Here is a 17,598-nt window from a genome sequence, read left to right on the forward strand (position 1 = left end):
TCACTGACCTCTCTCCACGGACTCCCCCGTCTGGCCCGGGGGGTGGGAGTGGAGCCTGGTGCCTGCTCCTTCCTCCCCTTGGGCCGAGCCCAGCACCCTGAGCCTGTAGCAGGCTTGCTGGTTGGGTGCTGTCTTGCCAAGAAATAACTACTGAGGATGAGTTCCAGCGGCCAGGAGCTCCACTCAGTGGCCTGCTGAAAGGTGGCTGCCCTCCATAAATGCTCGTGCCCCAGGGTCAGCCCGCCTGACCAGCCTGGCATGACTGGGGCCGTCAGCTGCCTGGCGGAGGAGCATCTGAGATTGGCATTCTGTCACCCAGAAAGCTCTCTGTTCCAAAAGATGTCTCTGCTCAAAGAGCCTATACCCCAGGGACAGTGCTTTTCAAATTAATTTTAGGAACCCCACAGGAAAGAGCAGCCCCTCCAGTGAGACCGGGCGGGTGAAGATCTTGAAGCCCTGTGCACTCAGCCACCCAGGGCCGAGCCCCTGGGTTATGGCCCCAAGGGGGTGCTCACACAGCTAAAGCCCAGAGCCTTGGCCTAGGTGTGCCTCGCCCTGGGTGAGTGGTAGAACCCCCTGGAGAGCCTTGTACCCTCTCTCTCTGCCCAGCCCACACCGCCTGCCCCGAGATCCTGATCTAATTAGTCTGAGTGAGTCCCAGGCATCAGTGTTTTCTGGTTTTTGTTTTATTTTGTTTTCTTCTCTTTTGGTGAGGAAGATTAGCCCTGAGGTAACATCTGTGCCCGTCTTCTATTTTGTATGTGGGTCACCGCTACAGCATGGCTGCCAAGTGGTATGTGTCCACGCCCGGAATCCGAACCTGCGAACCTGGGCTACAAAGTGGAGTCCACCAAACTTAACCACTGTGCCACGGGGCCAGCCCCCTGTTTTGTTTTTATTTTTTTATTTTATTTTTTAAAGATTGGCACCTGAGCTTAACAACTGTTGCCAATCTTCTTCTTTTTTTTTTAAAGATTGATACCTGAGCTAACAACTGCTGCCAATCATTTTTTTTTTTTCTGCTTTTTCTCCCCAAATCCCCCAAGTACATGGTTGTTTATTTTAGTTGTGGGTCCTTCTAGTTGTGGCACGTTGGACGCTGCCTCAACGTGGCCCAATGAGCAGTGCCATGTCCGTGCCCAGGATCTGAACCAGAGAAACCCTGGGCTGCCGAAGTGGAGCACACGAACTTAACCACTCGGCCACAAGGCCGGCCCCCTGTTTTGTTTTTAATTAAACTTTTTCTTTTGAGATCATTGTAGATTCACATGCAGTGGTAAGAGACAATACAGAGAGACCCTACATACCCTTTACCCAGTTTCTCCCAATGGTTACGTCTTGCCTAACCATCCCTAGAAGTCACAACCAGGACACTGACATTGATACAGTGAGGACAGAGCCCATTTCCATCACCACAAGGATGCTCAACTTCCCTGAGCCCCTGGCAGCCACTAATCTGTTCTTCAATTCTATAATTTTATCATCTCAAGAATGTTAGTGGAATCATGCAGTGTGTAACCCCTTGCAAATGGCTTTTCGCACTCAGCATAATTCCCTGGAGATTCATCCAGGCTGTCACATGTAATGTAGTTTGTCCCTTTTTATCCCTGAGTAGTAGTCCGTGTTAAGGATGTACCACAATTTGTTTAATCAGTCATCCATTTAAGAACATCTTGGTTGCTTCCAGTTTGGGGCCATCATGAACAAAGCTGCTATAAATATTTATGTATAGGTTTTTGTGTGAACATAAGTCATCATTTCTCTGGGATAAGTGCCCAGGAGTGAAATTGTTGGGTCGTATGGTAGTTGCACGTTTAGTGTTTTAAAAAACTGCCGAACTGTTTTCCAGAATGGCTGTACCATTTGTATTCCCATCAGCAAGTATGAATGATTCAGTTTCTCCACATCCTCTCCCGCATTTGGTGATGTTACTATTTTTTATTTTAGTCATTCTGAGAGGTGTATTTTGATATCTCGTTGTTTTAATTCGCATCTCCCTAATGTTTGCACATCTTTCCATGTGGTTATTTGCCATCTGTATGTCCTCTTTGGTGAACTGTGTCTTCATATCCTTTGCCCATTTTCCAATTGGACACATTTTCCAATTGTGAGATGATTTTTTTGCTGTTGAGTTTTGAGTTTGTTTAATATATGTTCTAAATCGTAGTCCTTTGATGGATGTGTGGTTTGTAAATATTTTCTTTACTTTGTAGCTCATCTTTTCATTCTCTTAATAGGGTCTTTCAAGAGCAAAATTTTAAATTTTGAGTCAAATACGTCAAGTTTTCCTTTTATAAATTATGTTTGTAGTATCAAGGCTAAGATCCCTTTGCCTAGCCCGAGATCCCAAAGATTTCCTCCTATGATCTTTTTTCTAAGTTTTATAGTTTTTGTTTTACATTCGAGCCCACGATCAGTTGGAGTCAATTTTTATATAAGACACGAGACTTAGGCCGAAGCTCATGTTTTTTGCCTGTAGATGTCCAATGGCTCCAGCACCATTTGCTGAAAAGGATGTCTTTCCTCCACCGAATTGCTTTAAAAAATCACCTTGAGCATGTTTGTGTGGGTCTGTTTTCTGGGTTCTCAGTTCTGTGGCATTGATCTATGTGTCTGTCCCTCTGCAGGTACCAAATAGTCTTGACTCCCATAGCTATATAATAAGTCTTGAAATCAGATAGACTGATTGCCCATTTTACTCTTTTTTTTCAAAATTGTTTTAGCTATTCTAGTTCCTTTGCCTTTCCATATAAATTTTAGAACGATTGTCCCTATATCTATGAAATATCTTCCTGGGATTTTGATAGCAATTTCATCAATTGAATTTTGATAGGAATTGTATACCAAGGTTTGTGGAGATTTGACATCTTTACTATGTTGAGTTTTCTAATCCATGAAAAATGTATGTCTCTTCATTTATTTAGATTTCCTTGGATTTTTTTCATCAGCATTATGTCATTTTCAGAACACAAATCTTATACATATTTTGCTAGATTTATACCTCATTTCATTTATTTTTTGATTGATTGTGAATGATATTTTATTTGAATTTCAATGTCTTTATATTGATTGCTAGTATATAGAAATATAATTTATTTTTGTATTTGTCTTGTATCCTGTGACCTTGCTGAACTCACTTATAAGGTCTGGGAGTTTTCTTGTGGATCCTTTGAGATTTTCCACCTGGATAGTCACATCTGCTGATAGGAACAGTTTCATTTCTTCCTTTCCAGTCCGTATGCCTTGTCTTGCCTTATTGCACTGTCTATAACTCCCAGCACTGTGTTGAATAAGAGTGATGAGAATGGAAATCCTTGCCTTATTCCTGATTTGAAGGGAAAGCATTCAGTTTTTCATCATTAAGTATAACGTTAGGTCTAGGTTTTTTGTAAATGATTTACATTAGTTTTGTGAATAGATTACATTAATTCTTAAATATTGAACCAGCCTTGCATCCCGGAATAAAGTCCACTTGTCATGGTATATAATTCGTTTTATATATTGTTGAATTCTCTTTGCTAATATTTTGTTAAGGATTTTGCACCTGTATTCATGAGGGATATTGGTCTGTAGTTTTCTTTTTTTGTACTGTCTTTATCTGGTTTTGATATCAAGCTAACACTAGCTTCACAGAATAAGTTGGAGAGTGTTTGCTCCTTTTCTGTTTTCCAGGAGAGACTATGTAGACTTGACATTAATTCTTTGAATGTTTGGCAGAGTTCTCCAGTGAAACTATGTGGGCCTGGAGATTTCTTTTTTGGGAATTTTTAAAGCTACAAATTCCATTTCTTTAATAGTTATAAGGCTATTCAAATGATCTAGTTCATATTGGGTGAGTTGTGGTAATTTGAGCTTTTTTGAGGTATTGTTCTGTTTCATCTAAGTTGTCAGATTTGTGTATGTAGAGTTGCTCATCGTCTTCCCGTATGATCTGTTTGATGTCTGTGGAGTCTGCAGTGCCATCCCCTTCTTCATTGCTTGATAGTGATAATTTGTCTTTGTTTTTACTCTGTCAATATTACTAGAAATTTGTCCATTTTATTGATCTTTTCAAAGAACTCTTTTCTCATTCACCTTTATTGGTTTTCTCTTTTCAATTTCATTGATTACTGCTATTTTCTTTACTATATCCTTCCTTCTGTTTACTTTGAGTTTATTTTGCTAAGCTTTTTCTAGGTGCTTGAGATGGGAGCTTAGATTATTGATTTGAGACTTTTCTTCTTTTGTAATGTATTTATGATGTAAATATCCCTCTCAGGATTACTTCAGCTGTGTCCTATAAATTTTGATATGTTTCATTCATTTTTTTTAAACTTTTTTTTTTAAGATTTTATCTTTTTCCTTTGTCTCCCCAAAGCCCCCTGGTACATAGTTGTATATTCTTCATTGTGGGTCCTTCCAGTTGTGGCATGTGGGATGCTGCCTCAGCGTGGTTTTGATGAGCAGTGCCATGTCCATGCCCAGGATTCGAACCAACGAAACACTGGGTCGCCTGCAGCGGAGCACGCGAACTTAACCACTCGGCCAAGGGGCCAGCCCCTGTTTCATTCATTTTTAAAATTTCCTTTGAGATTTCCTCTATGACCCGTGGATTATTTAGAAGTGTGTTGTTTAGTCCTCATACCACACCAAAGGCATCACCAGTGGTGCAAGACAGAGGCCTGCTGAGTAGTGGAGCTCCCACAATGCAGTGGGAGGCTAGCACTGTAGAGTTACTCCCAGGGCCAGTGGCTGCCGGTGACTCCTCCCTGCCTGGGAAGCACCAACAGCCTTTGGTTCCGGAAACACCCATAAGGAGGAGATAATCCCACATCTTTCTTCCCTCCACCCACACACACAAAACAGAAAGGAAAATCAAGGGAACTAGTGGGAAATTAATAAAGGTCTCTAGAAGCAATTTGAAAATAGACCGTGTCTTTAAATGCATTAACTCCAGGGGGAAATAAATGTAATGAACCAAATTCAATCCCTGCCCCCTAAAATAAATAAATAAATAAAGTGTGTTTAGTTTCCAAATATGAGAAGATTTTTCTTTCTCTTGTTGATTTATAGCTTGATTTCATTGTGGTAAGAAAATATACTCTATACAATTTCAATTCTTTTAAATTCTTCTGTTGAGGTTTAAGGCCTGCACTTAAAAGTTCTGTTACTGTTGGGTGTGGTGTTGTACAGACGTTGGTTGGATTCTGTTGGTTGGTGGTGGTGCTAATTTCCTCCTGGTTGTTTTCCCGGTTCCTGTGGGAGAGGTGTTGAAGCCTCAGACTGTAACTGGGGTTTGTTTCTCCCTCAGTTCTGTTTCTGTCATGTATTTTGGAGCTCTGCTGTTTGCTGCATACATACTTAGGAATGCTACTTCTTCTTGGTGGATTGACCCTTTTATCATTACATAAATGTCCCTCTCTGTCTCTGGCAGTTTCCTTTGTTCTGAAGTCTACTTTATCTGAGTTGATGGCCACTTCTGCTTTCCTTTCATTAATTTTATTTCCTTCTACATGATATATCTTTTTCCATTCTTTTACTTTCAACCTGCCTATATCATTGTAATTTCACATGACTTTCTTATAGCCAGCATAAAATTGGGTCATTTTTCTAAATCCACTCTGCCAAGCTCTGTCTCTTAATTGGTATTTATACCATTTACATATAATGAAGCTATTCATTTGATAGAGTTTATGATTATTTTATTTTTTGCTTATTGTTTGTTGTCTCTCTTTTTCATTTCTGTTTTCTTTTTTTAATTATTATTATTTTTAATTGAGTTAATGATAGGTTACAATCTTGTGAAATTTCAGTTGTACATTATTGTCTGTCAGTCGTGTTACAGGTGCACCACTTCGCCCTTTGTGCCCACCCTCCGCCCCACCTTCCCCCTGGTAGCCACTAATCTGTTCTCTTTGTCCACATGTTTAAATTCCTCATATGAGTGGAGTCCTACAGAGATTGTCCTTCTCTGTCTGGCTTATTTCACTTAACAGAATTCCCTCAAGATCCATCCATGTTATTGCAAATGGGACGATTTTGTTCTTTTTTATGGCTCAGTAATATTCCATTGTGTATATATACCCCACATCTTCTTTATCCAATCATGTGTTGATGGGTACTTAGGTTGCTTCCACATCTTGGCTATTGTAAATAGTGCTGCAATGAACATTGGGGTGCATGGGACTTTTGGAATTGCTGACTTCAAGCTCTTTGAATAGATACCCAGTAGTGGGATAGCTGGGTCATATGGTAGTTCTATTTTTAATTTTTTGAGGAATCTCCATTCTGTTTCCCATAGTGGCTGCACCAGTTTGCATTCCCACCAGCATTGTATGAGGGTTCCTTTTTCTCCACAACCTCTCCAACATTTGTTACTATTTGTTTTAGTTATTTTTGTCATTCTAATGGGTGTAAGGTGATATCTTAGTGTAGTGTTGATTTTCACTTCCCTGATGATCAGCGATGATGAGCATCTTTTCATGTTCCTATTGGCCATCCGTATATCTTCTTTGGAGAACTGTCTCTTCATGTCTTCTGCCCATTTTTTAATCAGGTTGTTTGATTTTTTGCTGTTGAGTTGTGTGAGTTCTTTATATATTATGGATATTAGGCTTCTGTCAGATGTATTACTTGCAAATAGTTTTTCCCAGTTAGTGGGTTGTTTTTTTGTTTCAATCCTGTTTTCATTTGCCTTGAAGAAGCTCTTTAGTCTGATGAAGTCCCATTTGTTTATTCTTTCTATTGTTTCCCTTCTCTGAGAAGACATGGTGTCCAAAAAGATCCTTTTAATACTGATGTCAAAGAGTGTACTGCCTACATTTTCTTCTAGAAGCCTTATGGTTTCAGGTCTCAGCTTTAGGTCTTTGATCCATTTTGAGTTTACTTTGGTGAATGGTGAGAAAGAATGATCAATTTTCATTCTTTTACATGTGGCCTTCCAGTTTTCCCAGCATCATTTGTTGAAAAGAGATTCTTTTCTCCATTGTATGCCCTCAGCTCCTTTGTCAAAGATTAGCTGTCCATAGATGTGTGGTTTTATTTCTGGGCTTTCAATTCTGTTCTATTGATCTGTGCACCTGTTTTTGTACCAGTACCATGCTGTTTTGATTACTGTAGCTTTGTAGTATGTTTTGAAGTCAGGGATTGTGATGCCTCCCATTTTGTTCTTTTTTCTCAGGATTGCTTTAGCAATTCAGGGTCTTTTGTTGGCCGAATGAATTTTAGGATTCTTTGTTCTATTTGTATAAAGAATGTCATTGGGATTCTGATTGGGATGGCATTGAATCTGTAGATTGCTTTAGGTAGGATGGATATTTTAACTATGTTCATTCTTCCAATCCATGTACATGGAATGTCTTTCCATCTCTTTATGTTGTCATCCATTTCTTTCAGAAAAGCCTTGTAATTTTCATTGTATAAGTCTTTCACTTCCTTAGTTAAATTCACCCCAAGGTATTTTATTCTTTTTGTAGCAATTGTGAATGGTATTGTGTTCTTTTTCTGTTAGTTCGTTATTAGAGTGTAGAAATGCTACTGATTTATGCAAATTGATTTTATACCCTGCAACTTTGCTGTAGTTGTTGATTACTTCGAAAAGTTTTCCAATGGAGTCTTTGGGGTTTTCTGTGTATAAGATCATGTCATCTGCAAACAGCGATAGTTTCAATTCTTCCCTCCCTATTTGGATTCCTTTTATTCCTTTTTCTTGCCTGATTGCTCTGGCCAGGACCTCCAGTACTATGTTAAATAAGAGTGGTGATAGAGGGCATCCTTGTCTCATTCCTGTTTTCAGGGGGATGGGGTTCAGTTTTTGCCCATTGAGTATGATGTTGGCTATGGGTTTGTCATATATGGCCTTTATTATGTTGAGGTAGTTTCCTTCTATGCCCATTTTGTTCAGAGTTTTTATCATAAATGGCTGTTGGATCTTGTCAAATGCTTTCTCTGCATCTATTGAGATGATCATGTGGTTTTTATTCCTCACTTTGTTGATGTGGTGGATCATGTTGATTGATTTGTGGATGTTGAACCATCCCTGTGTCCCTTGTATGAATCCCACCTGATCGTGATATATGATCCTTTTGATGAATTGCTGAATTCTGGTTACCAAAATTTTGTTTAGAATTTTTGCATCTATGTTCATCAGTGATCTTGGCCTGTAGTTCTCTTTTTTTCCGTGCTATCCTTGTCAGGCTTTGGTATCAGCGTGATGTTGGCCTCATAGAATGTGTTAGGAAGTGTTCCATCCTCCCCAATTTTTTGGAATAGCTTGAAAAGGATAGGTATTAAATCCTCTCTGAAAGTTTTGTAGAATTCCCCAGGAAAGCCATCTGGTCCTGGGGTTTTGTCCTTTGGGATGCTTTTGATGGCTGTTTCAATCACTTTCCTTGTGATTGGTCTGTTCAAATTGTCTGCTTCTTCTTGACTAAGCTTTGGAAGATTGTAGGAGTCCAAGAATTTATCCATTTCCTCTAGGTTATCCATTTTGTTGGCATATAGTTTTTCTTAGTATTCTTTTATAATCCGTTGTATTTCTGCAGAGTCTGTTGTTATTTCTCCTCTTTCATTTCTGATTTTGTTTGTTTGAGCTTTCTCCCTTTTTTTCTTTGTAAGTCTGGCTAGGGGTTTGTCCATTTTATTTATCTTCTCAAAGAACCAGCTCTTTGTTTCATCAATCCTTTCTACTGCCTTTTTTGTTTCAATAGCATTTATTTCTGCTCTGATTTTTATTATTTCTCTCCTTCTGCTGACTTTCGGCTTTGTTTGTTCTTCTTTCTCTAGTTCAGTAGGTGTAGTTTAAGATTGGTTATTTGGGATTTTTCTTGTTTGTTAAGATGTGCCTGTATTGTGATGAATCTTCCTCTTAATACAGCTTTTGCTATATCCCATATGAGTTGGTATGGCATGCTATCATTTTCATTTGTCTCCAGGTATTTTTTGATTTCTTCTTTAATTTCTTCAATGATCCATTGCTTGTTCAATAGCATATTGTTTAGTCTCCACATCCTTGTGCCTTTCTCAGTTTTTTTCTTGTAATTAATTTCTCACTTTATAGCATTATGATCAGAGAAGATGCTTGTTATTATTTCAATTTTTTTTAATTTGTAGAGGCTTGCCCTGTTTCCCAGCATATGGTCTATCCTTGAGAATGTTCCATGTGCACTTGAGAAGAACGTGTATTCTGCTGTTTTTGGATGGAGTGTTCTATATATGTCTATTAAGTCCAACTGTTTTAGCTTTTTGTTTAGCTCCACTGTTTCTTTGTTGATTTTCTGTCTGGATGATCTGTCCATTGATGTGAGTGGGGTGTTGAGGTCCCCTACTATTATTATGTTATTTTTGATATCTTCTTTTAGTTTTGGTAATAGTTGCTTTATGAACTTTGGTGCTCCTATGTTGGGTGCATAGATATTTATAAGCGTTATTTCTTCTTGATGAAGTGTCCCTTTGATCATTATATATTGGCCCTCTATGGCTCTCTTTACCTGCCTTATCTTGAAGTCTGTTTTGTCTAAGTATTGCGACACTGCTTTCTTTTGTTTGCTATTAGCTTGGAGTATTGTCTTCCACCCCTTCACTCTGAGCCTGTGTTTGTCCCAGGAGCCAAGGTGTGTTTCCTGGAGGCAACAAATTGTTGGATCTTGTTCTTTAATCCATTTTGCCACTCTGTGTCTTTTTATTGGAGAGTTCAGTCCATTTACATTAAGGGTGAGTATTGATGCATGAGGGCTTAATGCTGTCATTCTGTTGCTCGTTTTCCAGTTTTCCTGTGTTTCCTTTGTTTCTCGTCCTTTGTCTTTTAGCCTACCCATTGACTTCTTCAATTTCTCATGCTGGGTTTCTTAGATTTTTCCTTATTTATGTTTTGTGTCTCTGTTCTGTTTTTTAGTTTACTGGCTACCCTCAAGTTTGTATTCAGAATCTTGTGTATAATATAGTCCATTGTCTGGTGGTCTCTTACTTACTTAGCCTAGACTATTTCATTCCCTTTCCTCCTCCTCTCCTAAATTATTATTTTCATGTCTTATTCCAACTTGTGTTGTGAGTTTGTGGTTAGATTGATAAGATTGTCTTTGCTTTGGTGACTTATTTCCCTTTATCCTAATGCTATAGTTGAATATTTTCTATCCTATTCCAATTCTATCTATCTGTCTCCCTACTCTGTGTTTTGTGACCCCTTTCTCCCTTTTTTTTCTTTTTTCAGGTATGAGAGACTTCTTGAGGATTTCGTGTAGTGGAGGTCTTGTGACTATGAAGTCCCTTAGCTTGTGTTTGTCTGGAAAAGATTTAAGTTCTCCCTCCTATCTGAAGGATATTTTTGCTGGATAGAGTATTCTTGGCTGAAGACTTTTATCCTTTAAAGTTTTGAATATGTCACTCCAATCTCTCCTAGCTTGTATGGTTTCTGTAGAGAAATCCACTGAGAGTCTGATTGGGGTTCCTTTGTAGGTTATTTTCTTCTGCCTTGCTGCCCTGAGTATTCCTTCTTTGTCATTCATTTTTGCCATTTGTACTACTATATGCCTTGCAGTAGGTCTTTTTACATTGACAAATCTAGGAGATCTGAAAGCTTCTTTCACACACATTTCTCCGTCAATCCCTAGATTTGGGAAGTTCTCTTCTATTATTTCGTTGAGCACACTTTCTGCTCCATTTTCCTTTTCCACACCCTCGGGAATTCCGATTATTCTTAAGTTGCATTTTCTCATTGAATCTGCTATTTCTCGGAGATTTTCTTCAGTTTTTGTAATTCTTAGTTCTCTTTCTTCCTCTGTCGGGAGCCATTCAGCCTGTCTATCTTCGATTATGCTAACTTGCTCCTCTATTGTGTCTACACGTGCATTCAGGGAATCCATATTCTGTTTTATCCGATCCATTGTATTTTTCATCTCTAGAATTTCTGATTGGTTCTTCTTTATAGTTTCAATCTCTTTTGTGAAGTGACTCCAGAACTCTTTGACTTGTTTCTCTATATTTCCCTTTACCTCATTGAGTTTTTTGATGATAGCTACTCTGAACTCATTTTCACTTAGTTTACCTAGTTCCAAGTCCTCAGGACATACTTCTGTGTTTTTATTGTTTTCTCTGTGCACTGGAGCTTTTATAAATTGCTGGATGGTAGAGGAGTGGTTTTTGCACATGATGCTATTATTCAGTTGCAGTTACACCCTGTCACCACTAGATGGGGGTTGAGAACCGTGTGTTCTGAGCCCTCCACCTTCTGCTGCGATGGTGGCACACAGTGTGGGTGGGGGGAGGAGGGGCACTTTCTCTTGCCTGCCAACCTGGATTCTGATCAGATCTCGCTCTCTGGTCTCCTGGGGCCCTGGCTTGATGGGGTCCCCCCATGCAAAAGCTTTCCCCTGTTAGAGGGTTTCTGCTGCATGGGCGGTGGGAATCCTGGATGATCCCATGGATGCGTGGCCCCTCCCTCGCTCCTTCCCTCACCAGCAGCAGCGATCCCAGTCTCTAGGGGAGGGAGCAAAGTTCTCTCTTACCCTGTTCCAACTCCTCCAAGGGTGGCTCCAGCTTCTCCGCCCTCCGTCATTTGGCTGCTGTGGATCTCTGACAATTTCTGTTATTAGGATTTTTTTTTGGTTGGAAGGCAGTTGCTCTTTTTGGTTGTAATTTGGAGGGGAGAGAGTCCTGCATGAGCTCACACTGCCATGTTGCTGATGTCACTCGCTCAAAAGTCCCATTTCTCTCTTTTCTTTTTCCTGCTTTCCTTTGGGTCCTTTGAACATATTTTAGAAATCCATTTTGATGCCAGCCCCATGGCCGAGTGGTTAAGTTCCTGTGCTCTCCTTTGGAGGCCCAGGTTTTCACCAGTTTGAATCCTGGGTGCAGACATGGCACCACTTGGCAAGCCATGCTGAGGTGGCATCCCACATGCCACAACTAGAAGGACCCACAACTAAAAATACACAGCTATGTCCCAGGGGGCTTTGGGAGAAAAAATAGAAAAATAAAATCTTAAAAAAAAAAAACCAAGAAATCCATTTTGATGTTTTTTTAGTGATGTATTTGATGTATTTTGAGTGCATCTTTTCCCACAGCTATTTTAGTCGTTTCTTTAGGTGTTATGTATACATAACTTATCACAGTCTACTGGTGTCATCATTTTACTAGTTTGAGTAAAGTATAAAAAATTTATCTCCCTTTATGTTCTTTCTGTTTATAGTTGTCTTAGATATTATCTTAGTATTTTCCCTATATGTTGTCTTAAATATTTGTCTTAAATATTTCCTTGATGTATGTTTAGAACTACATCAGTTGCATCAATTGGCAAACATAATTCAGAAACCTTAAAAGGAAAAGAAAACCTATTGTATTTTCCCAAAATCTTGCTTGCTGTGTTCTTTTCTGACATTCCAAGTTTCATTCTTTTGTCATTCCTCTCTGTTTAGAGATTTCCTTTAGTCATTCTTTTAGAGTAGGTCTGCTGGTGACACATTCTCTTAGTTTTTCTTCATCCTGAGAATGTCTACGTTTCCCCTCCTTCTTGAAGGATATTTTCACTGGGTATGGGGTACTGGGTTGACAGTTTTTTCCTTTGAGTATGTGAACATACTATGCCACTTCCCTCTGGCCTTCAGTTTTCTGATAAGAAATGCACTGTCATTCTGATTACTTTTCCCCTATAGGTAAGGTGTTGGTTTTCTCCAAATGTGTTCAAGATTTCTTTGTCTTCAGTTTTCAGAAGTTTATTTATGATGTGTCTTGATATGAATTTATGTTTATCCTGTTTGGAGTTTTCTCAGCTTCTTAAATCTGTAGACTTATGTCTCTTGCCAGGTTTGGGAATTTTTCAGCTATTATTTCTTTCTTCAGCCCCATTCTCTTTCTCCTCTCCTTCTAGGACTCCATGACACAAATGTGAGATCTTTTATTATAGCCCCACAGGTCCCTGGGGCTCTGTGTTTTTCAATTTATTTTATCTCTGTTCAGATTGGGTAATTTCTGTTCTATTATCCAGCTCACTAATTCTTTCCTCTGTCTTTATTCTGCCGTTGAGCATATCTACTGAGCTTTTTATCTTGATTATTGTAATTTTCAGTTCTAACATTTTCATTTGGTTCCTCTTTATATTTTCTATCTTTTGCTAAGGCTTTCTATTTTTTCATTTGTTTCAAGCATGTCTGTAGTTACTTGTTAAAGTGTTTTTATCATGGTTTCTTTAAAATCTTTGTCAGATAATTCTAACGTCTCTTCATCTCAGTGTTGACATCTATTGATTGATTGTCTTTTTTTATTCACTTGAAATCTTCCTGGTTCTTGGTATGATGAGTGAGTTTCTATTGAAACTGGACTGTTTTATGTCGTGTTTTGAGACTCTGGGTCTTATTTAAACTTTTTGTTGCAGCCAGCTTCCTCCGATACCTCTGTGGCAGGGGAAGGAGGTGCTGCCTTGTTGCTGCCAGGTGGAGGCAGATGTCCAAGTTATCACTTAGCTTCCATTGACACCTGAGCAGGACCTTCTTTTTATTGCTGCTTCAGGGTGGGAGAATCTTTCTCCCAGTGGTCTCCACTGACATCACGTGGTGGGGAGGCTTGCTACTGGCCAGTGATGAGAGAGTCCAGGCTCCCTGCTTGGCCTTCCCTGACTCCACCCTGATACCGTGTTACAGCCTACTGAGGATGGACATCCAGGCCCCCCATTCAGCTTTGCTGACCTTGGTAGGGTCGGGGCCATAGTTTTTTCTGTGGTATTTGGCTGTAATAAAGCGGTTATTGTCTAAGTGTTTTCCTCTTGCTAAGCTTCTCTTTTCTTTCTGCTTTAGCTAGAGCGAGCAGGCTTTTGTTGGGGCTATTTTTGTTTGTTATTGTTGGTATTTCTGGATTGCTAAAATCTTCAGCTCCATGTCTGGGATAATGAAGTAAAAGAAAACCAAAGGAGCTCACACTGTGTCACTGTGCCAGGCCTGAGGTTCCTGGCAGTCTGTCTTTTCTCTCCACTTTCCAGAGCCCTGTATGTTTGCTTTATACATGGTGTCCAGAGGTTTTCAGTGTACTTATGAGGAGGAACAGGGAAAAGCATGTCAACTCCATCTTCCAGAAGTGAAAATACATCAATTTTTTAAAAAATGCTTGTAGGTGAGTCTAATGTATAGCAAAGACTGAGAACCATTAGACCACAGAGGTGGCAGTAACTTGGTCCAGATAACACCAACTTTGGGCTGTCTTTGAGAGCATCCTTCATAAAGGTGACTACTGTCATCATAAAGGGAAATGATACCATCCATTTAACCCCCTCCTCAGCCCAGCTCCATTTAAGGCATGGTTACCAAACTAAGGGTAGCCAATATCAAAGGTTTTGGTGGTTGCTTAAAATGGTCTTGAGGGGATTACGATAACAGTCAGCATGGTGGTTATTTTTCCTAGTAGAAAAGGGGCTATTATTGGGATTAGGGCTCATAAAAAGCCTCCTAATGTGGTGGCAAAGTCCAGTGTTGTTCACCTTAAGCTATGCATTTATTTTGTGTGGTGTTCCACATCTGTGGGTTTTTTTTTTTTACAATTGTTTTTTTAAAGATTTAAAAAATAACTTTTAATGGTGTTTTCTGTTGACTGCCGTTTGTGACATCTGACTGTCTCTGCAGGTCTCAGCCCCACAGAGCTGCCATTTGATTGTCTCGAAAAGACAAGCCGAATGCTCAGCTCCACGTACAACTCTGAGAAGGCTGTTGTGAAAACGTGGCGCCATCTCGCCGAGAGCTTTGGACTGAAGAGGGATGAGATTGGGGGCATGACAGATGGCATGCAACTCTTTGACCGCATCAGCACCGCAGGCTACAGCATCCCAGAGCTGCTCACAAAACTGGTGCAAATAGAGCGTCTGGATGCCGTGGAGTCCTTGTGTGCAGACATACTGGAGTGGGCTGGGGTCGTGCCACCTGCCTCCCAGCCACCCATTACACCCTGAGGAGCATGCCTGTGGACTGTCCTCCCTGGGGTGCACCAAGGATCTAATGAGGGCTCTGGAGCTGTGAGCAGTGCCAACAGACTGCCAAGAATCAAGGCTTTTTCTCCTATGTCACCTAAGGCTTGGAATGTCTTAGGCTATTCCAAGGAACAAGAGGAATGAGGCCTGTCTTCCAAACTAACCAAAGGTAAGAGATTAGAGCTGGGCTACTCCTAGCTACCCACTGGTACCTCACCAGGCAGAATGAATGTTTACTCAGCCGGCCAGTCAGCCTGCCAAGAACTCTGTCAGGGGACATTGTTGGGTTCTCAAATGAACCAAACATGTGGAGATTACAGAGGTGAAGAATCTGGTCCCTGTCTTTAAGGAGTTTACAACCCAGTGAGAGAGAGAAGACGTGTGCAAACCACTTTGCTAGAAGGCATCAAGCAATCTGAATGAGGAGACGTTAGAAAATGTAATGAAAATTCTGAGAGAGGGAGATGCCTTCCCACTAGAGCAATGAAGGAGGGAATTCTCGTGAAGAAAGGAGCTCAAAAGTTTGGTACAAAGGCCAGAAAATACAGATACCCCACTCCATGTATTGTTTCAGGTTCAGTACAAGTCTGTTAATATCCTAAGTGGCTTCATTAGGATAACTTTGCCTGTTCTTGAGGTTTTCCATGTTCCTACAGCCCTCTAGTCACTAATTCAAGAGCTCACTCTATCGCCTGCTTGTGTTACTGATATGCAAGTTGTGCATTTGTCCAATCAAGCAGACCTGTGTGGTAGCCAATGACACTTACTGCATGAGTCCTAGGCCTGGGAACACAATGGTTTTGTATTGCACATGAATTGCCTTCAACTATCATTCTTAGTCAGATTTGACCCCTTTCGAGCAGCTATTGCTGCCCAAGGACACAAGTCATTAAGTTATGTGTTAGGCTATTTTTGCTTCAAAGAGAAATGGGTGGTCAACTCTGCTTAGAAAGGAAAGTGATGACTTCCTAAGAGGTCAGCCATGTATAATTGTAGATTTGCAGAGTATCCAAGTCTTGTGGGTGAGCCTCATGGGGTGGGGGTTTCACTCCAGCCTCCTGAGCCAGTCAGGGAAAGGAGAGCCCTGCAGTACAGGGAGAGCCTGGGCATGGAGTCCAGGGACCTGGTTCGAGTTGTGCCAACTTGGGCCATTTTCTTCTCCCTCCCTAGCCCTCAATTTCTATCCTGCAAGTGAGAGCTTAGTCTCTGATTCTATAATCAGGAAAAGTAAGAATCAGGGGAGCAAAATGGAAATTGAGCTCTTTGAAATGCCAGGCCTTCAAAGGCACTCCATGTGAATACAGTGTGAGTATCAAGTAAAATGGGAATAAAAACAGAAAAACTCAGATTGGGAGTGTTCATAGTAACTGCAATTGTTTGGCACATGTTTAGAGATAAAGTTAATGAACTGGCATTGTTATTGGCAAATTCTCTCACTACGCCTGCAGTTGCCAAGAGCTTGGGAGCCAGGATGGTGAGCATCCCGGAGGTTAGAGTTCGCTGCTGAGCTGACAGGGCTGACCGTGGGTGTCACGACATTAACCTGTCTCTGCCTTGTAAAGCAATGTTTTCAAATTGACGAGTCACATGACTGAGCAATGCCCTGGGGGAGGAAATCAGTCATGTCTTTAAAGCCAACAAAGTTTCCCACCAATGAATGTAGAACGTACTGTGATAGGATCATGATTGGGTCCTGAATATTTAATATCATCACTTACTTGTCTGTTTGCTGCTGTTTTTCAGAATCTATTTGGTATATCCTGTGAGCTAAATACTCCACAGCAAACCTTAATTATCCTTTTAATCCCTCTTTGAAATCCTACAGTGCCTCTTTCCCCTGCTTTGTGATAATGATGATGAAAGTCTCCCCTTTAATTAGACTGCAAATGTCTCATGTGATGAGCATGCCGTTACAGGATAACAGCTTGCAGCTTCTTTAGAACATTGTTTTCAGGGAAGGAACAGGGGTGGCTGTTCTCCGGCCCTGGAGGTTTGCCTTATTTCACGCTGTTAGAATTCTGGGGCCCGAGGTACAGCCAGCATTAGACCATGTTCCATTGACTCTTAGCCTGCCATTTTTAGGGAGCTAGTCCTTATAGACTTACCAATTCCTTTGTCATTTACTTATTTGGAAACAAATCACGGAAAGCTTTACTCTGATGAGCTGTAGGCTGCATTATGGAATTCAAATCAGTGAGACTGTAATGATCATCGCTGACCGAAGCTGGGACCCCACCCTGCTGTTTTATACGGAGACGGTCAGTATTTTGCTATATTTAAAAACATTTAGAAACACCCCAGGCTAGAGCTGTGGCCTTAGCAAATGAAGTTTAATTGTCAATATTTTTGTCTAATTCTGTATATATAACTTATTATATTTTACAATTTCAATAAACAAACTAATAAAAAAGAGATCTACAGATGCTACACTGTGAGCTCTTTGTGTGTGGTGGGACAGGGCGGGGGAGGGGGCAGATGAGTGGAGAAGGTTCTGATTGCTCTGTTCCTGGCTTTTGCACTGTGTATGATGAGACTGTAAGATTGGGACCAGCCAGATATGAATTGCCTAAAATGTTATGGCCTGGGCCATGCATTCAACAGAAGCAGGCATTACAATGAGATCATGTAAAAAACACCAGGAGCATTGCTTTCCAAGTTGCCATCGTTAGTTTGTA

The 17,598-nt window shown here is 40.4% G+C and overlaps 1 protein-coding gene across 4 annotated transcripts in view; it reads left to right on the forward strand.

The window, feature by feature from the left end:
- Positions 1-17,349, forward strand: part of EDAR (ectodysplasin A receptor) — a 97,425-nt gene extending 80,076 nt beyond the window's left edge. For all 4 annotated transcript variants that reach the window (XM_070511488.1, XM_070511489.1, XM_014852173.3 and 1 more), the window contains one exon: positions 14,583-17,349. In XM_070511488.1, coding sequence (XP_070367589.1) covers positions 14,583-14,905 — 323 coding nt within the window. In that variant the 3' untranslated portion in view covers positions 14,906-17,349. The remainder of the gene's footprint in view (positions 1-14,582) is intronic.
- The last annotated feature ends 249 nt before the right edge of the window (positions 17,350-17,598 follow it).

The sequence above is a fragment of the Equus asinus genome, chromosome 6 (genome assembly GCF_041296235.1).
Source record: "Equus asinus isolate D_3611 breed Donkey chromosome 6, EquAss-T2T_v2, whole genome shotgun sequence".
Classification (NCBI taxonomy): Eukaryota; Metazoa; Chordata; class Mammalia; order Perissodactyla; family Equidae; genus Equus; species Equus asinus.